The sequence below is a fragment of the Benincasa hispida genome, chromosome 11 (assembly GCF_027475165.1).
Source record: "Benincasa hispida cultivar pf3 chromosome 11, pf3_genome.v1.1, whole genome shotgun sequence".
In the NCBI taxonomy this organism is placed as follows: domain Eukaryota; kingdom Viridiplantae; phylum Streptophyta; class Magnoliopsida; order Cucurbitales; family Cucurbitaceae; genus Benincasa; species Benincasa hispida.
Window position 1 is genome coordinate 80,278,448 of NC_143488.1, and position 26,643 is coordinate 80,305,090.

The following is a 26,643-nucleotide window of genomic DNA, read 5'->3' on the forward strand; positions in this document are numbered from 1 at the left end:
TGAGCACATGTTTGGGTCGTCGTCATCATTATCACTATCCATCTGGATCACCTCAACTCCGTGTGGCATACCTTGTGGTTGTGTTCCCTGATGCATTAACTCCTCCAACACATTGATGGACTGGTCCAGATCTTGTCTGCCATCGCCGAGGAATGTTCTTCTAATGCAACCCTCAGCCGGCTCATCTCTCCATGGAGCAAACGGTTATGTAACAACTCAATGGCTAACTAAATGATGTCTTGTACGTTCTGCGAGCTCCCCTCATTTCAGTTCCCTCTAGGTACTATTACTCATTCTCTCACCAGAAGCCTCCATATTCGAGGTCCCTTCATCAAGACCTTTGATTACATGGTGCATGTAAGCACCGTCATCGAGTGGACGGCCCCCAAACAGAAATGATTCAACAGTAAAGAGCCCTCAGGGGGCGCCCATCCTCCCTTCAAGCACATTGATCTTAACCCTAAGTGCTCTAAGTGCCCTAAGCGCCTTAAGCGCCCATCCTCCCTTCAATCACATTGATCCTGGCCCTAAATGCCCTTTTTGTGGCTAGGTCAAGAATGTGGCCCATGGTCTAGGATTGGAAAGGTCGGTTGGGTAAGGCAAAAAGCAGACTCTGATACCACTTGTCATAGGGTGGAAGTGTAGTATGCGTACCTGATAAAAGTTTTCCCGTGCGACGCCAAGTAACTCTCCTTGACCAGCCTATAAGTCGGACCCAATTTTTCCCAAAGGCACCTACCAATGCTCACGAACCCTAGAGTGAGTTGTTTAGTTTGAGAGGAAGAAGAGACAGACAAACTTGATTGTGGAAATAATACTTCATTATCAAAGCCTATGAAAACCACAATACAACACTCAATGGGCACTCTAATTACAAGACCGAACTCTAGAGAGTATGGAGGGATTACTTGCTTCCTAGATTGAAGTCTCAAGTAAGTTTTAATAGTTGTTGGACAAGTCCCAACCTTCTACTATTTATATTCGTGGGACATGAGAAATTGTAGGCAAGGAAAAGGGGTCGAGTGGCCACTACTTTAACTCTCAGCCACTCCCTTCCCCCACGACTAACAACTTCCCCTATTATTTAGGGGAGTTGCTAGAACATGGCCCTTAATGTCCTAAAAGATCTCCACGCCCTTTTGACCTTCAAACTTGCCACCTTGCTCATGGATTTCGTTGCCACATGTCCCTCTGTTGACTAGCTCAATCATGTCACGTATCCTCCCATGAGTCGCTGCTAGTGGACTTGAGTGTTGAAGTCGTCCTGCCAAGTCTACTTGGGCATGGGCGCTGTCGGTGTGCGTGCCTGCACCATCATCACTCAATGTGAGCATTAACTACACGCACACCTGCGCACGTCCTCCATGTCGTCCGCGTGTGCGCGAGGCCCTGCGTGACCCATACGCGCCTGTTCAGTCGTGCATGTCTGTTGCTTGCATGTGAGGTGTTTAAAGGTTAGCGTGGGGCCCTTTGCACCACTAGCCTGTCCCCGCACTCCACAGCACCCCGGTTGGCGTCCGCTTCCTGTCTGACCATTCCCCTCGGTCAAGTTGTGTGTCACCTGACCCTCAACCTACCAACAATCAGGTGGGTCTCTTGTGCATTGACTTGATCTCCGCCAAGTCCTTTGACTTAGGTTAGCATGTGTCAATGGCCATCAACCATTAGTCTACCTCTGTGGCGTTCTAACCTCTATTAGTGTTCATTTTGAGTTCTAGGGGTTTGATAGTAGGTATCCATTTCATTTTGACAAAGGAAGCCATTTATAGACAAAAAGAGAGAAAAATATTAGAGAAATTGAAGGAAATTTGTGATTATCCAATTTTTGTACAAGCTACTGTTGAAGGAGATGGCAATAATCTTGAAGGGTTGGAAAAAGTTAAGCATGGGAAAGGATCTTTGGTGAGGACCATCTTGACTGGCACTCTTCCCCTATGATCACTACAATGCTCTATTTAAGTGTAAATCCACCCGCCAACAAATCTTTTATATGATTTTTATATCAATTTTGGCATAGTTTTCTTCCATTTCTATGAGATAGCATAATCTCACCTAAAAAATGAGAATGGGAGATTTAACCTACTTGAATCGACCTACTTTTGACTTACTACTTCATCAATTTGTTAACCATGGCAGATTATTGATAAGGACCAAACAAGTTACTTCTAAAAAATGAGGATTAAATAAATATTATGCTTTAAGGTATAGAGACCAAAAGTAGAAAATATGTAATTACATAGGTTTAAATTAGATTAAAAGAAATGTTATTTCATTTGGAAATCTCCCCTCCCGGATGAGTATAGCTCAACTGGCTTAAAGTTTGTACTATTGACCTCAAGGTCAAAATTTTGATTTCTCCATCTTCAATATTGCAAAAGGAGAAAAAGAAGTCCTAATCTCTCTGTAAATCTACTAGAAGCATAATTTTAACAGAAACTTTTGACTTGTTAGGAGTGACTAGAGAAAAAAATGTTTTTTAGAAAAGTTATTTTTATTTAAACTCTTTTTATAAAAACCATTTAAAATACACGTTGAAAGTGTTTTAAAGACTATTCTGAATGGTTACAAAACAGTTCAATTTTTTCTAAAATGACTTATTTTCAAAATTAAACACTTGAAAAATTAAACCAAACACATCCTAAATCTCCTCAAAAGAATTCATACACTAGTTCTTATTTTGATATTTAAGTTGTAAGGTGTTGCTTTAGTAGATAGTATAGCATAATGTAATGTTATGGATAGATATATAATAAAGTTCTATCTAATGTTTACTTGAATGAAATATTACGTATCTCTTTGTTTTGTACTTGCAATGGTGCATTCTGTGTAGGGGCTCGAGAATAATCTTGACCATTTGTTGTAGAATGGGCAATTTGCAAACTACTTTTGGAGTCCTTGGATGAGATTGTTAGGTGTCAGTGAGACTCGCAATAGAGTTGAACGGTCTTTATCTTTATGGGAGGAAATGACTTCTAAATTCTCATTTTCAAGAGAGGGCCAACTTTTGCGCTGTTTTGTGGGGTATTTGGCTCAAGAGAAACAATGAAAAATTCTAGTGAAGTCGATAAGTCAGGTGGAGGAAGTTTGGAAGGCAGCAAGGTTTAATGTCTCTTCGTGGGCGTCAATTCCTAGGTCTTTTTGTAATTATGATGTCGTTGGTCTTGTTCTCTTAAATTGAAGTCTTTTTTTTTAGTTCTTGTTTTTTCTGTATGCTCTTGTATTTTTCATTTTCTCGTTCCTTAAAATTAAAATATAAAGGAAAATGAAAATGAACGTTCTATCTAATATTTCAAACATTTGATACAAACAACAGAATTTCCATAATCCTCCCTTTTCAGAATATCCATCGACATCAAAACTCAGATGCACACAAACCCATCAGATAGCTCTGTTTTCTCTCTTTCTTTTTCCTTTTTGCTAATAACAAAAGCAAGAGTTGAAGATGGTACCGTAGGATTTGCAGCATCAGAAACTGTACAGAAGAATCAGAAAACCTCTTCTCTTCGAAATTTAGCACCATACAGTAATCCTAGTCTCAAGAGAACCACAACTAAGGAACAACGTGAGAGCGGAATATGAGAGGATAGGTACAGCAAAATCCACTGCTCCAACACTGCAAATTTAGCGGAATCAAGCTTAAAACATTGTAATAAATTTTGAAGCATGAAAAGATGAAATTAAAACTATATTCCTAAACCGTTTCCTATGTTCTGATTTGATGAAAATAGAAGAGAAAGGAGAATAGAAACACACGAATAATTTACGTGGAAAACTCTAGGCCAGGGAGAAAAAACCACGATCTAGACTAGTTTTTTATTATTCAAGTGATATAGAAATACAGGAAGACTTGCCAAATAAATAGACAGATAGGAAGCCCTAGGCCCATAAGAGAATTACAAATAAACCCCTAGCGCAAACCAACCCTTTTCGACATTCCCCGGGCGTAAATATCAATCAGACCCAACTTGCTGATACAATAATCAAAACTTTGTCTTAACAACCCTTTGTAAGCACATCTGCAATCTGCTGATTAGAAGGGATGTAGGGAATGCATATGCTCCCTTCCGGTCTTTCTTTGATGAAATGTCTGTCAATTTCGACGTGTTTGGTCCTATCGTGCTGGATCGGATTATTGGCAACACTTATTGCTGCTTTATTGTCACAAAACAATTTCATTGGAAGCTCACTATCTTGTCGAAGATCTGTCAACACTTTCTTCAACCAAATTTCTTCACATATCCCCAAACTCATGGCCCTGTACTCGACTTCTGCATTACTTTTGGCAACCACTACTTGTTTTTTACTTCTCCAAGTGACCAGATTGCCCCAGACAAAAGTGCAATACCCAAACATAGACTTTCTATTAATAGCAAACCCAGCCCAGTCTGAATCAATATATGCTTCTATGCCACGTTTACTTGACTTCCTGAACAGTAAGCCCTTACCAAGAGTGCCCTTCAGATATCATAGAATGCGTTCAACAGCTGTCATATGTTCCTCGTAGGGAGCTTGCATGAACTGATTGACAACACTCACGACATAAGATATAGGTCTCGTGTGAGATAAATATATCAACTTCCCGACTAATCGCCGGTATCTCTCTTTACTGACAAGAACTCCATTGTTAACATTGCTCAGTTTGGCATTATACTCCGCAGTGGTGTCTACAGGTTTATACCCAGTCATTCCTGTTTCTTTGAGGAGATCCAGAGTATACTTTTGTTGTGAGACAAAGATACCCTCCTTCGACCGAGCCACCTTCATCCCAAGGAAGTACCGCAATTTTCCCCGATCTTTAATTTCAAATTCTTCAGCCATCTTTGTTTTAAGTCTCATAATTTCATCAATATCATCACCGGTCAATACAATGTCATCTACATACACAATAAGTATTGAGATCTTTCCTGAACCAGACTTCTTTGTAAACAACGTGTGATCTGAGTGCCCCTGATCATACCCCTGTGCTTTAACAAACGTGGTGAATCTGTCAAACCAGGCCCTTGGAAACTGTTTTAACCCATACAGTGACTTCTTCAATCTACAAACCTGATGCTTAAACTGGTTCTCGAAGTTGGGTGGAGGGCTCATATAGACTTCTTCTTCGAGTTCTCCATTAAGAAACACATTCTTCATATCCAATTGGTGCAAAGGTCAATCTTTATTAACAGCAACAGATAATAGCACCTGGATCATATTGAGTTTAGCCACAGGGGAGAATGTCTCATAGTAATCAATACCAAAGGTTTGAGTAAAGCCTTTTGGCTACCAGTCTCGCCTTGTATCTGTCAATCGAGCCATCGGATTTGTACTTAACAGTAAAAACCCATTTACATCCAACCGTCTTGTGCCCCTCAGAAAGAGCAACCTGTTTCCATGTCTCATTTTTTCCTAGAGCTCTCATTTCTTCCATAACTGCAGCCTTCCACTCAGGAGCTTCCATGGCAACATGTATATTACTTAGAACCATTACCATATCAAGACTGGTAGTGAGAGCCTTGAACTTAGGAGATAAGTTACTATAACTGGTAGTCATATAACTATGCATATAACTATGCATAGGGAACTTCGTACATGATCTAGTCCCTTTTCTCAAGGTAATGGGAAGATCAAGAGATGTATCACGACTTTCCTCTTCTCCAAGTTTCTTACTGCAGCTAGCCGTCTGATCTATGGATCTTTCTTTAGAAGGACTTCCCACACAATCACCTTCCCTTCCACTATTCTCGTTCGCTGGAGTTATTTCCTCAGTGTTGTTCTTTCCATCAGTTTCTTCATCCTCCTCAATTCCTTCTATTTTTTCATCACTGTCACCAATTTCTATATCTCTGTCCACTCTGCAATTATTAGTCTCAACACAATCATCAGTATCACAAACAGGGATATTCATACCTGGGGCTGAGACTGAGTTAGACTCATGAACTGGAGCCGAAGAAGCGACAGGCGGCATTGTTTCCTTCCTAAGATTCTTCCTGTAGTATGTTATCCAAGGGACTTAATTAGTGGGAAGAACAGGACCAGGATATTCAGGTTCAGCCGACACCTCTAGGGGAATGGCATACGTGGACCAGTTAGCCTCTTCACTAGGACTCTCCCTCTGAAGAGGACTAATGGGAAAGAAAGGTTGATCCTCGAGAAAGGTGACATCCATAGACACAAAGTATTTCCGAGACGAGGGATGATAACACTTGTACCCACGTTGATGGAGAGGGTACCTAACAAAGACACATTTTTGGGCACGAGGAGTAAATTTCGTATGGTTGGGACCGTGGTATGGACAAAGACAACACATCCAAACACCCGTAGAGGTACGTCAGGGATTAACCGGGTGTTGGGATACGACTCTTTGAAACAGTCAAGGGGAGTATGAAAGGCTAAGACACGGGAAGGCATGCGGTTGATAAGGTGGGCTGCAGTGAGGATAGCATCACCCCACAGATAGGAAGGAAGAGAGGTAGATATCATAAGGGAACGAGCGACCTCTATCAGATGCCTATTTTTCCTCTTGGCTACTCCGTTTTGCTGGAGAGTATAGGCACACGAGCTTTGATGGACAATTCCTTTAGAGGATAGGAAGTCCCGAAACGAGTTATAACGAACTCACGCCCATTGTCACTTTGTAAAATGGCAATTTTGTGTTGAACTGGGTTTCTACGATCGCATAGAATTGTTGGAAAACAGAGGACACCTCAGACTTATCGGTCAAAAGAAAAACTCAGGTCAGTCTAGTATGATCGTCAATAAAGGTGACAAACCACCGTTTTCCTGTAAAGGTAGTGGTTGGTGAGGGACCCCAGACATCACTGTGGATAAGACTGAAAGGTTTGGATGGTTTGTAAGGCTGAGAGTGAAAAGAAACACGACTTTGTTTAGCCCGAATACACACATCGCAATGTAAGGATGATAGATTAATATTATGAAATAAATGTGGAAAAAGATACTTCATATATTGAAAATTGGGATGTCTCAGACGATAATGCCATAACATAAAATCGGTTTCAGCAGTAGAGAAATTCAAAGAAATAAAACTAGTCCTATAACCATCCCTAAAGGAAGTTTCATCAGTCAGGAAATAGAGCCCCCTATCGTGTCGGGCAGTGCCAATCGTCGTCCCCGAGCTCAGATCCTGAAACAAACAATGTCGCGTGAGAAAACAGTCTGACAGTTCAGGTCCCTTGTAATTTTACTGGCAGATAATAAGTTGTATGAAATTCTAGGAACATATAACACATCATGCAATATTAGACCCTCAAAAGGAGAAATATGTCATTTTCCTGCGACAGGGGAAAAGGACCCATCTGCAATTCTAATCTTTTCATTTCCGATGCTCGGGTGATATGATATAAAATGGTCAGAAGAACCGGTCAGGTGATCTGTTGCTCCGGAATCCACAATCCAGGGTCGTTTTCCATTAATGCTAATAAAACCAAAGGACTGAGTCATACCTGAATGTGCAATCGCACTGACCCCGACAGCACTTAAGCTACTCTGACCGTCAGCTTGAAGTTGAGTCAAGGCCTTGTCATTCGCCAAGTCGCTTACCAGCGCCCGTCTAGGACCAATCTTGTCCTGTGACTAAAGACGTTTGTAATTTGGAGGTTTTCCATGCAGCTTCCAACACTGGTCTTTTGTGTGCCATGGTTTTTTGCAATGCTCACAAACAGGTGGAGGTTTCTTGTCACTGTCAGATCCGGAGGACTTGGTGGCAAAAGAAGCAGCGTCAGTAGATGTAACTATTGAAATATTCATTGCACTAGACCTGTCTTCTTCCAGACGTATATCAGAGCACACCTCCATCAGTAACGGTGTAAGACATTGACCCAATATCCTGTTGCGGACACCGTCAAACTTTGGATTTAGCCAAGCCAAAAACTCATACACTCGATCAGCTTCCTCAATTTTGGAATACTGAGTCCCATCATGTGTACATTTCCAGATAATCTCACGGTATAAGTCCATTTCTTGCCATAACAGGGATAATTTGTTGAAGTACGACGTTACGTCATAGTCCCTTGCTTACGTTCATGGACTTGCTCGCGTAAGGTATAAAGGCGGGATGCATTCTGCTTCTTTGAATACAACTATTGTACTGCATCTCAAATGTCTTTGGCAGTTGCCGTATAAAGTAACGGTCTGCCAATTTGAGGTTCCATGCTACTCACCAGAACTGACCGTAGCAATGAATCTTCTGCTTTCCAGATGCGTTTTTAGGGGTTACCGAGTTCAGGTTTGGGTATCTCCCAATTAGATAGCCAAATTTTTGTCTTCCTTCCAAAGCCATTCTGATGGATTGCAACTAGGAGAAATAATTTTGGTCATTCAGCTTTTCTCCAATAATAATTCCTGCAGAATGTCCCATTGATCCAAATAACAAATTTGCAATAGGTAAAGAATGGAAAGAGTTTACCGGGTTCTCGGAGCACAGTTGTAGATTGGACGGCTCCAGTTGAGCACTTTGCGAGTTCGTGCCAAGAACCGACCCAAGATTCGCGAGTTGTTGCTGAAGAAAAAAAAATCTTTTTTTAATCTCATCAGAACACACCCCATTCACAGTTGCCGGAGAGTTCGTCAGAAAAGTGACCGGATCCACGCCACTGCAATCAGAATGGACCGGCTAATCCACCGGCGACTGCTGGTCAGAGACAATGCCGACGAAATCGCAGCTGGTCGAGCCAAGGAAATTGTTGCGGCTTCTTGTCTGTACCCGAGGGTTTGCCGTGAAGAATGTCTATTGTGGTCGAGTCTGGACGCTGTCGACGGATCTGGTGTATGCGGAAAGCTGGGCTTCAATTAGATCTGGTCGCCAAACCTCGTCTGCACCTGGGAGGTCGACGGATCTGCTGCTGAAGTAGGGTTGGGCTTCGATCAGATCTAGACGCCGAAACCCGTCTGCACCCGGGAGATCAATGGCTCCGATGGGATTTTTTCCGCCCACAATCGGAGCGCCGTCAACATGTCTAGGTTGGGTGCGTTCCTCCGCGGCTAGCCGCGACTCAATCTATCTGCGATCCTCCATGGCTGGGCGCGACCCCATCTGTCCGTTGATGGATTGGGTTGTATGTCTGACGGCACTCATTTGTTGAAGAAGACGCGGTAAGGCAGTCCCTAGGTACTGTTGGACAGCTTCCTTAATCGTGTCAACTATCTCGAAGTTGGTCGTCGAAGAAGACTCATCAATGGCAGCTAGCGTTTCGTCACCTTACTCTAATACCATGATGAAAATAAAAGAGGAAGGAGAATAGAAACACACGAATAATTTACGTGGAAAACCCTAGGCCAGGGAGAAAAAACCACGATCTAGACTAGTTTTTTATTATTCAAGTGATACAGAAATACATGAAGACTTGCTCAAATAAATAGACAGACAGGAAGTCCTAGGCCCATAAGAGAATTACAAATAAGTCCCTAGGACAAACCAACCCTTTTCGACACGGTTAAATAAATACTGGCATTACAAAGCCAAGGGATTCGTATGCAACATACCACCGAAAGCAAAGGTCCCTGCTTGAACTTGGCATGGAATGAAAATGCAACTGGCTTTGGATTGTCTCCAGGTCCTCGAATAAAGCCACTGGACAAAAATTAAACAATTGCACATGCAGGTCAGTTGAATTCCCAAGTTACTCGAGTCGAATGAGTATGATGTCGATAACTTACATCAACGATGGACAAATCAGGGGAGTCCTTTTAACATCATATACTGCGATTAGGCCATTATATAATTCATCTCCATCCTTGAAAGACACAGCCAGTCGCTCTCCTGAAGCATCCCATGCTATCTTCTCAATACCGTGACTGGAAGAATGATGCACAGTTAAAATTTTATGGATGACAATCTTGGTCATGTAAAAGATGGGCGTCTAACAAACAAAACATATATACCTATTCGTCAAAGTGGTAATCTCTGGCAAGTCAACAGCTAAAAGATGTGCAACTGAAGACAAAAATCATTGAGAATGCATCAAATCTATAAACAAGTAAGAACTGAAGAACCACTTTAATGGCTAGCAGCAAGCACACAATTTGCAAATTTATAGAAGGTAAAAATAGATTCATCACATTAAACAGACAACATCGGTAACAAAAGTATTGTCCCTATAAAGATATTAGGTGCAGACATCAAGTTGAATGAACATTACACAATACCTTGCACAATGCACCTGAATCCAAACAGGGAAAGAGTTCCAAGTGTTGATATTACCACGAATCATTAACCTAATCATTAATTCATTACCGGCAGACTACCGTGAAACTTCCAGATAACTTCCGTTAGTTCCTTCTTTCACCAAACTCTCATTGTCTAAATCCTATTATTTCCACAGATATCATAAGAAAAACCTCCAAACACCTCAATTCTAGCAGTTGCAATAATATACGAGACATTGTGCACAAATCCACTGTATAACATGTCGTAGGCCCAAGTGAATCGAACTGAAAAAGCAATTCATATACCTAATGACGGAGGCTTAGATGCAAAGTGAATCGAACCCAATACTGAAGAATCAGAGAAAGCAAGTAGTATCATACGTCCATCAGGATCCCATATTGCTCCCTGATATCATGACATTGATTAGTAGATACCCTCCCCAAAAAAAAAAAAAACACTCATGAAAGACTTCTTCATTAATTATAGTGGTGACTAGGAAAAGATTGCTAACAACTATAAATTTTAACTTGACTAACAAAAGTGAACCAAATAAAAGAATAATTTTCATGCAATGTCTAGATATTATGTCAAGACAATCGTTGAATACTTAACTAATAACAAGATGGAAAGGTTATGAGAAGGGGCGAGCTAACAATGAAATTTCTGATGCATGGCAAAGTTAAAACCTTATCCTTATCCAGCCATGGAATTCAATATTAGTATTTGCTTCAACTATAATATGCAAACAAATGGATTAAGTGGATCATGCGTTGCATTTCTTCTACATCCTTGTCTATTTTCCTTGTGACAAATTGAAGTAAATCGATTGCTTCTCTGCTATCTGCCTACCTATGTTTCATTGTTCCAATTAAAGACCAAGCATTTTCTCCTAGACCAAAAGAGAGAGAGAGCAAGAGAAAAAGACAGAGACATAGAGAGAAGGGGAAAATCCCTCAACAAGATAAAATAAATAAATTCATTTTTTTTTCCTTTGTACCGTGACAAAACCACTTGTTGAAGACCATTGTTCAGATGTCCATGTGTTCGTTTCCCAAAGATAAAATGTTCCATCGCTGCAAAATAAATGGTCTTATATACACAGAAAAAAACAGACCTGGCTGAGTACTATGTAATAAAATTCACAAGACAGTTGGATAGTACTTACAATTTCGCAGCAAAAAAGTAATCTCCAGTAGGTGACCACTTGATTGTTGATACACACCCTAAACCACGCCTAATGGGTGTTCCCAACCCTGGAAAGTTTCAAAAGTCAAAGGAAATCTTCAAGAAATATAGGAGGGAGGGAGGGAAGGAAGGAGGCGGGAGAGAACTATTTGAAATTGTAAAAAATAAATTAATTGATCATCTGGTAAATAAGATGAGAAACAAAATAAAATAATCAGGCAAGTCAGGTACCGTTGATATATTAATAAGGAAAGCATTTTCCAAAAATATGCTACCTGCGACAATATGCCTTTTTAACCCCTTTGGGTAGAAAAAAAAATGGAGATATAGAAGTAGGTAATGAATTGCTAATATTATTCTTCTTGAAAAATAGGATCCACTTATCAATGATAACTAAGAAGTAAGAAGATTGCCCTTTGACATACCTTGAGCCACATCCCAAATGGTAAAAGAAGAGCTCTCATAAGAGGCAGATGCTAGATATGTGCTAATGAGTCAAGGAAATCTCTAGTATCAGGTTGAAATACTTCAGCGAGGAGATGATAGAAAAAGAACAATAAAAATATAGCATAAGTAAAATATCATCAGCAAGTATAATCAAAGAAAATCGTTTGATCGATTCTTCTGCAGAAGAAAGAGGTCTGCACCCATCCACCAACCATCAATTCAACTATCGATGAAAACAACTAGAATTTTTTAATTGATTTGGATATCTTCCATCAGGACTCCATGACATGGCACTAATCTGTTCGTCGTGGCTTCGAAGAAAATCAACTAGTGTATATCGAACCCCAGAGCCTCTTGAGAATGATCCTAAGAAGGACACAGCACCAGGTCTTACAGAAGCAGCATTTCCTGGGAAAGAAGCAGCCCATATGCAAATTCCACCTCTGAAAGAACATCCAGTCCAAGAATTTCAAGTCAAGTTAAAAAATAAAAGCTTATGGATGGTAAACATTCTTACGAGAAATGGTTTTATCCTCTAAAGTTCTAAGATATATAGTGCTTATTTTATATGATAAGATTGCAGCTCTATGGTACTTGCTTGCATGCAACAGATAGAGTCCTCCCGCCATTTGGTCTCCACTCAAGAACTTTAACATCTCTTTGCAAGTCGTGGGTCAAAATGCAAGGGTCTTTTCCTTCTGTCCGAGCATAAAATACATCCACGTTATTTGAAAGAAATTGAACAAGAAGTTTTGAAATGAAATGAACAGTACAAAAACAAACAAAAAAAAACTACTTCTGTATACAAATAAAAAGATCATAAAAACAATAAATCTACTCCTATATATCTATATAATATAAAAAGATTACAAAACTTTAACCAAATCATATGGTGAACTAAATTTGATGACCTGCATTTTCATAATCACGGACAACAACTTGATTCGTCCCAGATATGAATGCAATAATATGCTTGTGCTGGTGCCAACTCACTCCTTGAAGATATTCGGTTGGTAAGTATTTTACCTATAAAATTGATGAGTGAGCATAAGGTGCTTAAGTTTTCTTTCACGAGTTATAAAGCATTTGCTTTAATTTTGGAATGCATGTTGCAGAAATTTATTAAACTTCGCTCATTCTGCATATTTAACAACTTCAGAACTTAAAAGTAAATAGAGTTATTGTCATTTGAAAGGTATTCTATTTATGTTAGGGCAGACCATGAACTCTTAAATTCAATTGTAGATGCATTATACGCTTAATCATGAATATAAGCCCCATAAATGCCTCATACAGATAGCTAGATGCCAAATCAAGTTTCCAAGGTTCGACCTCCTTAAGAAATGCCACATACAGATGGCAACCTTTTCTTCTATGCAAAAGAATAAAGGGGAAAATGTTGAACTTCCTTAAAATTACAATGGATGCGTATTTTAAAGACACCATTTCAAACTTCATATTCTGTATTCGATTTTGTATAACCCCAACAATCATATTGAATTAAAAACTTAATGGCATCGTGAACTTAAAAAATTTGTTGCCAATTTATATAAGGGTAGGTCTTTTCCCTTCACTATATGTTACAAAATTCAGTGAAGTTTGCTATACAGAAATTCTTACACATATTCCCTAATCTAGCAATTTTCTTCTAACAAAAAGCGATATTGAAGGATTTTTCTTTTTTTCTTTTTTTCTTTTTTTCTTTTTTAATGGAAAAACTGTCTATGCTACAGCCTAAATGTTAGGAAACTGGTAGGAAATGCCTCAAGGTCAGGAAACTGATGTACCGGCATTTAGAAATGCTTGTGAACCACACAATTCGCTGTTAAAAAATATCAAACTTACATCATTAGGACGCAAGAAACGGTTGATGGAGCCCTCGAGGAATCCCCACAAAGATGCAATCACACTCTTGCTTTGAATAATTTCCCCATTTCCTTCATCATTCCTAGGCTCATTGTTCGGTTCAGGAGTTGGCGACACCAAAAAATCGGACTGAAATGGAACAGGACTAAACACCATACCCTGTTAAACATCACAACCACAAATTCCAAATTCCATAAACAAAAACATCGAGTCTGAAGCGCAAGGTAACATCAACCATAAATTTCAATCATCATTACTCACGAGGACTTTCCCATAAGTATCGTTCGCTCGATCATCGGAAAGGCAATCAGCAGTAACTAGACAGCAACAAATTCACCACAAAATAATGATCAACACCATAGAAAATAGAACACTAGAGCTTCAAAAATGAGAAGCAAAGTAAGATTTAGATACTAACTGAGGTCACGATTGATTTCGTAGATGGTAACAGATCCAGGAGGAGGAAATGAAGGCATTGCGAAGGAAATTAAAAACCCTAAATGGATCAGATGACTAAATTCCTACCCAAATTCAGCTCAAGAACTGATTCTGATTCTGATTCTGATTCTGATTCAGGGGATGTTCTTGGATTGTTTGAGCACTGGATTTTCCCGCCTACTCTTTCGAGTCAGTAGTGGGATTCTCCACTGATCCACTTTTTTAGAGATTGCTTAGAAATTTGAAAATAGGGTTTATCGTAGGGTTTTATGGAGAAATCGAATATCTAATGATCGATGATCCGTAAGAAAGTAAAACCAATTAATCAACAAAAATGTGTAATTAACATTAATGCGCAAAAGTTAATACCTTCAGGGAGATTGAGTTATTAAACTAATAAAAAAAATAAACAAATAAACTATGGTGTCTAATATAGTTTCGTGTATCAAATCCATAAACTTTGGATTTTGTATCTAATAAGTAATTAAATTTTAAAATATCACATAAATTTTTTAATTTTTAATTTTGTATCTAATACATCTTTAATATATTAAATATTTTTAAATATTAACAAATTTATCATTAAATTTTCAACTTTACATTTGATAGATTTGTGGACCGATCTTATTTATTCAAACAAATATAATTTATACCTCATAAATTTTGATGGTTGTATCAAAAAATACCATGAACTAATAATTCAAACAATTTAAACTGTGAACTTTTTAAGTGTATCAATTTAGACCTTCTTTTAGATTTTATTCGATCAATATTTTGTGGAACTTTTAATTTGATTCAATTAAACTCTAGATTTTAATAAATCAGCCAATTTAGATCAAACATTATAATTACCTTAGAAATTATTCATGTGTTAATTGTTAAACACGTGTAAACTTTTTTTAATGTCTATTTTACAACATGGACTATTAGAGTAGATGCATTGATGATTCTCAGAGTAAATTTTGACTAAGAATCTAAATTAATTTATTTATGAGTGTTTGGAGGTTTAATTGATAAAATTATAAGTTTCAGACGTGATTTTTTCAAACGGAATAATGTGTAAATTAATGCGCTTACAAAATTTTATGATTTAAATTGATATAATTACTCAAGTTTGGAGGTACAAATTAAATTTTTTTAAGTTTGTGAATTTATTCCATACTAAATTAAAAATTAAGGGATCGAACATGTAATTTAGTCCAAAAAATAATCAAAATAACTATAGAAATTATTATGTTTAAATATTTTTTTTGTTATTGTACTTTTAGCTTTGACTCGTCTTGGTATTAGTCCTTTCAAAATTATCATTTTAGTTTTATAATTTCAACTTTAGTTTATTTCAGTTCAGATACTTACAAAATGTCTATTTTGGATCATATACTTCTAAAAAAACAAAAATGTCGATCCCCATTTACAAAAATTCAACACAAAATTTATACCCAATAAAAATCCTTTAATACAAAGTTATGACTTCATTTTAAGGATTTTGGTGATTTAAATTTTATGCAAAAACTTTGATAAAACAATGATGGTGAAAGGACAAAAATAGCCACGGTTTAAAAGTATGAGAATCAAAACAAACATTTACAAATTTGTAGGAATTTAAATGAGAAAATTTGAAACTATGAAGACCAAAATGAACCACGATCGAAAACATAGATAATAAGTGGAGGATTCAAACATCTTACCTTTGCTCTTTGCACTATTTTTTTTTTCCTCCATTGATTATAAAAGGGGATTGGAGATTAAACCACAAACCTCGATATTATCACATTCATATATGTCAATTGTGTTATGTTTGTTTTGACTTCTCTTTATACTAGTTGAGGTATGTTCAAATATAGAAATTTTCTTTTATTACATCAATGGTAAATGTGATAGTTAGAGGATTTGGCATTAGCACTAAGTTATGTTCCCATTGACAAATTTTGTAAAGACATATTTATTCACTTAAAAGTGGAAGATTTACATTTTCACCTACATATATTAGGGAAATAGAGAGATTTTTTTTTTTTAAAGAAATCAATTTATATCTCTAAACTTTAAATACATATTATTTTTTGTAGTCAAAGCAAGCAACTCAATTTGCATTCGAATGTGTTAGTAATCACGAGTTTTATGGTTCGAATTCCTCTACTCCCAATTGTACTAAGAAAACAACATTTTAAATTAATTAATAATTATACTAATAAATGAGATAGTTGAGTATACCGATTTTCCAAGCATAAAATGATTTTTACCCTACTTTTAAAAACTTAAAATTTTTAACCTATTGCTTATATCATCCTCAAGTAATTTTACAAAATTAACCTAACTCCCTTCCTTTGTCTTCATTTACTGTTTTCACCATTTTCCCTTGTTTTTTATCTTCCTTGCGTGCTTTCTTTCTTCTTCTTTTTCTTCTATGGACTTTTGCTTCTTCTTTTTTTTTTTTTTCCTTCCACGAGCAACTAGATTCCACAATATTGTAAAACAAGATTGGGCATCGAGGAACAAGAAAGAAGATAGGATAGCGAGATCATGATAAAAATGGAGCGAGAAGAGCAATTCATGATAGCGAAAAGTTATCTAAAGAATGAGGGAGAAGAGTGAGATGATGAAGGAGAGCCAATTTGTATGTGTGAGGATTTTGTTTTGTTAATTTCACCCAAATTTATCGTCAGTAAAAGGTAAAAGGGAAAATTTGTACAGATGACCCAACAAAATTGGGCGAAAAAAGTCAAATAACCTAAATTTTTAAAAATGTCGAATGACCCTTCAATTGAAGGATCTCATACCAAGAGTTCTATGAGCGTGTTTAGATCGTTCTGATTTCACCGTGACAGAAATACAAAAGATATACATTCAACACATACAGTTATGCATATTATTCTAATTATCGGCATGCTCAAAACACAATAAGTAACAGGGAAAGGGTTCATACCAGTTAAAGACTCTCTTCGAACTTCTGAACCTAATGCAGCGGAAACCCTCCAACAGATCTGCCAACACCCGACGGGTATGTCGACTGCAACAGTACGATCAGTACGAACACGAACACTGCAGCGGGAATGACACCACCACTAATGAACCCTGGGTATCCTCAAAGTGAAAACCCAAAGAGTGGGCTTTTGTGAGTTTGGTAGAGGACGGAGGACAACGCGTCGTGTAGACGATAAGCAAGTGGGAGATAAAAACTGTGCTATCGTATAATGGAAGTGTTTATCGTATAGAAGAGCTACACGATCGTTCGTGTATGAAAAGCTGAACGGATGTTTAGGAAAAAAGTATACGATCGTTTAAAGAAATCGTGAGGTAGACGATCGTTTAGATGGAATAGCTTCTATCGTATAGACTCTCGGGCAATCGTTTTCACAAATTCTTTTTGGGCGGACAAAAATATTAATGCACGATCGAAAAATGAAAACGCTTTTCATTTTTAACCCGCTGGTTACCATAACCAACGCTGCCCACTACCCACGTCCGAACGTGGAAAATTTGTTAATTATCATATAATTAATCAATTAATAAATATAATCATATTATATTTATATCCTATTGTTTGATATCACATATCTACTATAGTATATTCTCCTCTACTTGATATAAATCATATTTATATCTAATTTCCTCCAAAACAATGTATTTCATACATTTAGCCAATTATATCATATATAATTAACCAGTCTAATTATATCATATATAACTGAACTTTCTCTTGTCAATTTGAACATTTCAAATTAACCCAAACACTGGTTCTCGACTCTTATCCAAGCTACCCAAGGGACCTAATGGACATGTGGCTCGAAGCTCCATCGGTACGTGAATAGCTGACTAAACTTTTTAGCCACAAGATTCACCATTCGTTAACTGTTAGTGATTCTACTAAAGACCAACAGCTGAACTCTTCTTACCACATATATATTTTTGTGTCCATCGGATATAACTAATCATGAGTATGACGACCCTTCACAGACACTCGTGAGTACAGTTGGGCCAATTTATCGTTTTGCCCATGTAGTTATATCTCACTCCTTAAGTACCACTGATTCCTCTAATGAACAATACAACGTAGTCCAACTATGTGCGAACACCTCTCGGGCCAAGAGAAGGTGTGTGGTGCCACATCATTCAAGCCCCAGAATCAACCCTCAAGGGAGCCATTTATCTACTTACCCCTGCATCGGGAAAAGAGTGAGTCCTATCTTGTGTAGCTGAGTTTCCAGCTCCCAAATCAGACGAATCCCCAAAATAGTAGGTTTGAATCGACGACCTGGCCACTCGCACCCATACAAATCAAATGACCGCTCTCAATGGTAGGAGTGTTGGCTTTTTGGCTTTTAATCTCAAATTAATTAATTTTAATTAATTAATTAATCAATGTTTTAATGATAACAAACTCAATTTTTAATTACTGAAAATTTTAGTGTTTTAATATGTCCATAGCGTAGAGCTCGGAACAACGATTCCAACACCTCTTGAATCACTCAAATCGAAGCTAAAATGAAGACAATATGACCAAAACAAGTCTATAGAGAAAATATCGTAGTGGATGACGTTGCATAACCATACCATTTGCATGTAGACATGTGGCAGTATATTGGTTGAATGGTGGATCATTAAGAGATTAACATATGATGAACTTTTAATTTTTGGATTGATTTAAAATCAAAAGAAAATGAATTTAAAAAGAAAATGAATTAAAAGTAAAAATAAATTTAATATTATTTTTGTGTCTAACGGCTAGTTTTTTTTATACATGGTATGTTTTTTTAATTTTTGGATTGACTTTAAAAATAATCAATTTAAAAAGAAATTGAATTAAAAAGAAAATAAATTTAATATTATTTTTGTGTCTAACTGCTAGTTTTTTACACATGGTATGTTTTTATTTGTGGATTTACTTTAAAAAGAATCAATTTAAAAAGAAAATGAATTAGAAGAAAAATGAATTTAATATTATTTTATGTTTGTGTCTAACGGTTAGTTTTTGACACATGATATGTTTTTTTATTTTTTGGATTAATTTTAAAAAGAAAATGAATTTAATATTATATTTTGTTTGTATCTAACGGCTACTTTAGTTTAAATTTTCCACAATTGATTTTTCTTTTCCAAAATTCAATGGTCTAAATTAATTGTGGTTTCTAAATTTTTTTTTCTTTCCATCTCTATATAAATCAATTTCCTCTCCAAAATTTGTACTAACAAATTTTACATTTCATAATCCTCAAAAACTCAAAAATCTCCATTGTTGCTCTCTCTAAGCTTTCAATTTTTTTTCTTTTCATCTTATTATTAAGAGAGTGTTATTGTATTGTGAGGATAAATTTATTGAGTGCTTAAACTTGTAAATCCACTATAATGAGAGTTGTATTGTGTTATTAAAAAATTCCAACATTTGTAAAGGTTTGATCCTAAACCGTGGAAAGGATCGGGTTTGCTCTTGAACCCGTAAAAGGGGCGGTGGTGTAACGGTTGGGCTCTAATCCGGAGAAATAGTCGGAAAGATCTTATTCAAATTCCCAATAGGCGCTTTGAGGGGTGGAGTAGGTCGAGTTTGACCGAACCACTATAAAAATTACGGTGTCTTATTCTCTAACTCTTTCCTTTTTATTTTGTAATTAATTTAAGCAATTTATTGTATGTTTTAGTTTGTTCTTATTTATTTGCTAAATTTTGATAGAAAGAAATTATCACACTTTTTGTCATCTTATTTGTTGCATAAATTGAATTTTTCTTATTATTTATAAAAAGTGTATTAATTAGTTTAATTGGGTTAATTCAGAAAAAAAAAATTAATTAAACCCTATTCACCCCCTCTATGGTTGCCATATTGATCCAACAATTGGTATCAAAATGGGTTGCTCTTCTTGAAATATTTATTTCTTGATAAACTTAATTGTTTTTGAGCTATGACAACTTTAGGTTTTATCCCTTTTACCGATAGTCAATCTATTACAAAGCCTCATTTCTTTAATGGTACTAATTATAGTTATTGGAAAAATATAATGAGATTTTTCTTTCTTTCTATTGATTATGATTTATGGGATATTGTTGAGAAAAGTTTTAAAATCCCAACAAAAAATATTGATAGTGTTAGCACTATAAAACCTAAGAAAAAATGGTCAATAAATAAAAAGAAAACATGTTCTTTAAATGTCAAAGCTATTAATTGCTTATTTTGTGTTTTGAATGAAGTTGAGTATAATAGAGTATCTATTTGCAAAACCGCTAAAGAGATATGAGATAAATTAGAAATCACTCATGAAGGAACTAGTCAAGTAAAAGAAACAAAGATTGACATGTTAGTTCATCAATATGAAATGTTTAAAATTGATGAAAATGAAGCTATTTCCGATATGTTTATTAGATTTACTAACATTGTCAATGCTTTAGAAGGACTTGGGAAAAAGTACTCAAATCTTGAGAAGATAAATAAGCTATTGTGGTCTTTGCCTAAACAATGGGATCCTAAAGTTACTGTCATTCAAGAGGCAAAAGATCTCAAATCTCTCTCCATTGATGAACTTATGGGCTTGAAGATGCATGAGATAAAGATCAAGAAAAACATGGAGGATGAGAAGAAAAAGAAAGAAAATAGTATAGCTTTATAGACCATCTCTTTAGAAGTTGACTCCTAAGATGAAGATGACCTTCATGAAGATGATGTTGCCTATCTTTCACGTAAGTATAAGAACTTCATCAAGAGAAAGAAGTAATTCAAGAAGCATCTCTCCAACCAAAAAGAGTCAAAAGTTGAAAAGAGCAAAAAGGATGAGGTAATATGCTATAAATGCAAGAAGCCAGGTCATATTAGAACCAATTGTCCTTTTTTCAAATCATCCCAGAAATCTAAGAAGAAAGCAATGAACGTTACTTAAGATGATAGCGATGAAAGCGAAAGTGGGAGTGATAATGAAAAAGTGGCCAATTTTTGCTTCATGGTTCATAATGACAAAGAGAATGAACAAAATGATAAGGTAACTCTAGAACCTCTTTCTTATAATGAATTGTTTGAAGCTTTTGAAAATATGCAAAATGATTTATAAAAACTTAGTTCTAAGTATGTTGTGCTTAAAAAGAAATACAATGTTTTATCTAATAAAAATAAGTCTTTACTTGAAGAAATTGTTTGCTTAAAAGAGAATGAGCATGATGCTATGCATATTGATGAAATGAATATCTATTGTGACAAGCATGCTTTTGATTGTGATGAGAAAAATGTCTTGCTTGACAAAGTTAAATTTATTGAGCATGATAGTTGTGAAAAAGATAATTTGATTAAATTACTCAAAGAAAAGGAATTTACTGCTTTGCAAGAACTTGATAAGGCTAAATAATCTATTAAAAAGTTGACAATAGGTGCTCAAAAATTAAACAAGATAATTGAAGTAGGCAAACCTTTTGGTGATAAAAGAGATTTAGGCTATATTGATGAATGTTCTATTCATTCAAGTTCTAAAACTATATTTGTTAAAGCATCTCATAATATGCCTAAGCTTAATATACCTAAGGTTGTGTCTAAGCATGTTAAATCTAACTTTGTGCCTATATGTCATTATTGTGGTGTTGAAGGCCATATTAGACATAAGTGTTTTAAATTGAAATATGCTCATACTACTTCTCCAAGAATAAATTTTTCTCAAAGGGCAAAGTTTCACAATGCTCAAAGGAATAATTTTTCCAAGAAAAGTATAGTGCATAAATTTGTTGTAAGATAAATCTTTGCATAATGTTGTTTGTTTCTCATGTGGCAAGTTTGGACATACAACTTATTCTTGTTATTTGTCTAAATCCAATGCCTTAAATGTCTATGCAAAAATGAAATGGATTCCCAAGTTTGTCAATGCTAACCATCTAGGACCCAAACAAGTGTGGGTACCAAAGAATCAAACTTAAACATTTGTGTGTAGGTTTGTTTGAAAGCCTCTAAGAAAAACAAGTGGTACTTGGATAGTAGTTGCTCGAGGCACATGACGGGAGACTCATCCAAGTTTGTCTCTCTCTCCAAAAATGATAGAGGTCTTGTAACTTTTGGTGACAACGAAAAAAGGTAAAATAATTGGTAAAGGTAGTATAGGTAATGAATCTTCTATTTTAATTGAAAATGTACTTTTGGTTAATGGTTTGAAGTATGGTTTACTTAGTATTAGTCAATTGTGTGATAAAGGCTTTAGAGTTGTGTTTGATAAGAAGAATTGTATCATTGAAAATGTTAGTGATAGAAAAGTTATATTTGTTGGAAATATAGATGAAAATGTTTATACTATTGATTTGAATGATTGTCCTATTAATGATAAATGTTTATCGGCTTTGCATAATGATTCTTGGTTATGGCACAGAAGATTAGGACATGCTAGCATGCACTTAATTTCAAATATTTCCAAGAATTCTTTGGTTAGAGGTCTTCCCAGATTTAAATTTGAAAAAGACAAAGTTTGTGATGCTTGTCAAATGGGTAAGCAAACTAAGTCCTCTTTCAAATCTAAAAATGTAATCTCTACAACTAGACCCCTTCAACTATTACATATGGACTTATTTGGCCCTTCTAGAATTGCTAGTTTTGGAGGGAACTATTATGTCTTTATGATAGTTGATGATTTTTCAAGATTTACTTGGGTTTTGATGCTAAAACATAAGGATGATGCTTTGAAAAGCTATTCTAGTTTTGCAAAAAGAGTTCAAGATGAAAAAGGTTTTTTGATTTCTAAAATTAGGAGTGATCATGGAGGAGAATTTGATAGCAATGCTTTTGAAACTTTTTGTCAAGAAAATAGTTTTTTTCATAATTTCTCCGCTCTAAGAGCTCCTCAACAAAACGGTGTAGTTGAAAGGAAAAATCGTACTTTGCAAGAATTTGCTAGATCAATATTGCATGAGTATAGTTTACCTACATACTTTTAGGCGGAAGCCGTTAACACCGCTTGTTATGTTCTAAATAGAGTTTTAATTAGACTTTCTTTGGATAAAACTCCGTATGAACTTTGACATAACAAAATTTCAAATATTGGGTATTTCAAAGTTTTTGGTTGCAAATGTTTTATTTTGAATAACAAAGAAAAACTTGGAAAATTTGATTATAAGATGGATGTTGGTATTTTCCTTGGCTATTCCTCTACCAGTAAAGCTTATAGAGTTTTCAATAAAAAGAACTTTAGTAATTGAGGAATCTATGCATGTAGTATTTGATGAATATTGCAATGTTATTTCTAATGAGCCTATTTATAGTGATGTTTTAAAAGGAAATTTTAGAGATTTACTTGTTAGTGACAAAGGCAAGGAAATTGTTTCAAGTAAGCAAGAGGTGAGCTTAATGAAAAGAACGAAGTTGGTTCTTCATCCATGCCTAAAGAGTGGAGGTTCCCATCCCAAATAATTAATTCTCGGTGATCCCGAACAAGGTGTGAAAACTCATTCCTCTCTTAATATGATTAATAATCTTGCTTTTGTTTCTCAAATTGAACAAAAAAATTTTAAAGATGCCGAAAATGATGAATTTTGGATTTTAGCCATGCAAGAAGAATTAAATCAATTTGAAAGGAATAAAGTTTGGGAGTTAGTCCCTAGGCCCTCTCATGCTTTTATAATTGGAACTAAATGGGTCTTTAGAAATAAAATAGATGGAAATGGAAATATCATTAGAAATAAAGTTAGACTTGTAGCTCAAAGTTATTGTCAAGAGGAAGGAATAGATTATGAAGAAACTTTTGCACCCGTTGCTATATTAGAAGTTATTAGAATGTTGCTTGTTTTTGCTTCTTATAAGAATTTTATTTTGTATCAAATAGATGTGAAAAATGCATTTTTAAATGGTTATATCGTGGAGGAAGTTTATGTAGAACAACCTCCGAGGTTTGAAAGTTTTGATTTTCCTAATCATGTCTATAAGTTGAAAAATGCTCTTTATGGCTTAAAACAAGCTCCAATAACTTGGTATGATAGACTTAATAATTTATTGCTTGAGAATGAATTTAAAATGGGTAAAATTGATACTACTCTTTTTATTAAGACTAAAGAAAATGATATGCTTTTAGTACAAATATATGTGGATGATATTATTTTTTGTTTTACTAATCCATCTTTGTGTGAAGAATTTTCTAAGTGTATGCATAGCGAATTTGAGATGAGTATGATGGGAGAACTTAGTTTCTTCCTTGGACTCCAAATCAAACAACTCAATGATGGTATTTTCATAAGTCAAGAAAAATACACAAGGGATTTGCTCAAAAGGTTCAAATTCAATGAAGGTAAAATTGCAAAAACTCCTATGAGCACATCCACTAAGCTTGACAAGGATAAAAAAGGTAAGTGTGTGGATATAAAAACTTATAGAGGTATGATTGGATCTTTACTTTATTTAACCGCTAGTAGACCCGATATTATGTTTAGTGTATGTCTTTGTGCTAGATTTCAATCTTGCCCTAAGGAATCACATTTACATGCCGTTAAAAGAATTTTTAAATATTTGCTTGGTACTATTGATTTAGGCTTATGGTATCCTATAAATGTTGAATTTAATTTGGTAGAATATTCTGATGCGGATTTTGCGGGTAGTTTACTTTATCATAAGAGTACTAGAAGGACTTGTCAATTTCTTGGTTTAGTAAAAAGCAAAATTCGGTTGCCTTATCCACTACCAAAACGGAATATATTGCAGTTGCTAGTTGTTGTGCTCAAATTCTTTGGATGAAACAAACTCTTCGTGATTTTGGATTAAAGTTTGATAATGTGCCTATATTTTGTGATAATACTCTTTGTTGTGCTATTAATTTTACTAAAAATCCTATACATCATTCTAGGACTAAGCATATTGATATTAGACATCACTTTATTAGAGAGCATGTGTAAAATGATAATATTACTCTTGAAATTGTAGGCTCTAATAATCAATTAGCGGATATTTTTACCAAGTCTTTTAATGAAGAAAACTTTTGCAAAAACAGGCTTGAGTTCGGTATTATTCGTTGTGATATCTCTTGATTTTATAATTTTTCTTGTTAAGTCTTTTAGAAGGCATTTTGATAGGGGAAGATATGAACAACATGTGTGAATATTCTTATGGGGAGTTGTGCTAAATTTATGTTCATGTTTTTAAGGGAAACATTTATGTAGTTCTAAATTTTTCTTAATTATTCGTTTTGGATGATTCTAGAGGGGGGAAATTTAAGAAAAATATGCTATAAATTTGTTATGATTTTGATTGTATTAATGGAGAATTTATTTTATTTTTTAGTGAATTTCAAGAATGATCTTTATGGTGATATGTTTAATTTTATTATGTGCTACATATGGTTTACATGTATTTCAAACTATTTTCTTGAATAGTTTGTCATCATAAAAAAGGAAAAATTGTTGGCTTTTTGGCCCTTAATCTCAAATTAATTAATTAATTAATCAATATTTTGATGATAACGAACTCAATTTTTAATTACTGAAAATTTTAGTGTTTTAATACGTCCATAGCGTAGAGCTCGGAACAACGATTCCAACACCTCTTGAATCACTCAAATCGGAGCTAAAACGAAGACGTTATGACCGAAACAAGTCTATAGAGAAAATACCGTGGTGGATGACGTGGCATAACCAAACCATTTGCATGTAGACATGTGGCAGCATATTGATTGAATGGTGGATCATTAAGAGATTAACATATGATGGACTTTTGATTTTTGGATTGATTTAAAATTTTAAAAAAAATGAATTTAAAAAGAAAATGCATTAAAAGGAAAATAAATTTAATATTATTTTTGTGTCTAACGGCTAGTTTTTTACATATGGTATGCTTTTTTTTATTTTTGGATTGACTTTAAAAAGAATCAATTTAAAAAGAAAATGAATTAAAAGGAAAATAAATTTAATATTATTTTTGTGTCTAATAGCTATTTTTTTTACACATGGTATGTTTTTTTTTTATTTTTTTATTGACTTTAAAAAAAATCAACTTAAAAAGAAAATGAATTAAAAGGAAAATGAATTTAATATTATTTTATGTTTGTGTCTAACGGCTAGTTTTTGACATATGTATGTTTTTTATTTTTTGGATTAATTTTAAAAAGAAAATGAATTTAATATTATATTTTGCTTGTATCTAACGACTAGTTTAGTTTAAAATCTCCATCGTTGATTTTTCTTTTCCAAAATCCAATAGTCCAAATTAATTGTAGTTTCTAATTTTTTTTTCCTTTCTATCTCTATATAAACCATATTACTCTCTAAATTTTGTACTAACAAATTTTACATTTCATAATCCTAAAAAACTCAAAAGTCTCCATTGTTGCTCTCTCTAAGCTTTCAATTTATTTTTTCTTTTCATCTTATTCTTGAGAGAGTGTTATTGTATTGTGAGGATAAATTTGTTGAGTGCTTAAACTTGTAAATCAACTCTATTGAGAGTTGTATTATGTTCTTAAAAAATTCCAACATCTGTAACGGTTTGATCTTAAACCGTAGAAAGGATCGGGTTTGCTCTTGAACCTGTAAAAGGGGCGGTGGTGTAACGGTTGGGCTCTAATCCGTGGAAAGAGTCGGAAAGATTTTATTCAAATTCCCAATAGGCGCTTGGAGGAGTGGAGTAGGTCGAG

At 35.2% G+C, this 26,643-nt stretch overlaps 1 protein-coding gene across 1 annotated transcript; it reads right to left on the bottom strand.

Annotated features, from left to right (window-relative positions):
* Nucleotides 1-3,263: 3,263 nt before the first annotated feature.
* Nucleotides 3,264-14,416, bottom strand: LOC120091277 (Transducin/WD40 repeat-like superfamily protein). The gene is made up of 14 exons (XM_039049238.2): nucleotides 14,061-14,416; nucleotides 13,904-13,959; nucleotides 13,622-13,801; nucleotides 12,688-12,802; nucleotides 12,375-12,474; nucleotides 12,043-12,219; nucleotides 11,755-11,813; nucleotides 11,310-11,397; nucleotides 11,142-11,217; nucleotides 10,450-10,549; nucleotides 9,880-9,931; nucleotides 9,655-9,792; nucleotides 9,481-9,568; nucleotides 3,264-3,613 (listed from the first exon to the last, which is right to left on the bottom strand). The coding sequence occupies exons 1-14, from the start codon at nucleotides 14,116-14,118 to the stop codon at nucleotides 3,551-3,553; spliced, it is 1,350 nt and encodes a 449-aa protein (XP_038905166.1). The 5' UTR covers nucleotides 14,119-14,416; the 3' UTR covers nucleotides 3,264-3,550.
* Between the last annotated feature and the right edge of the window lie 12,227 nt (nucleotides 14,417-26,643).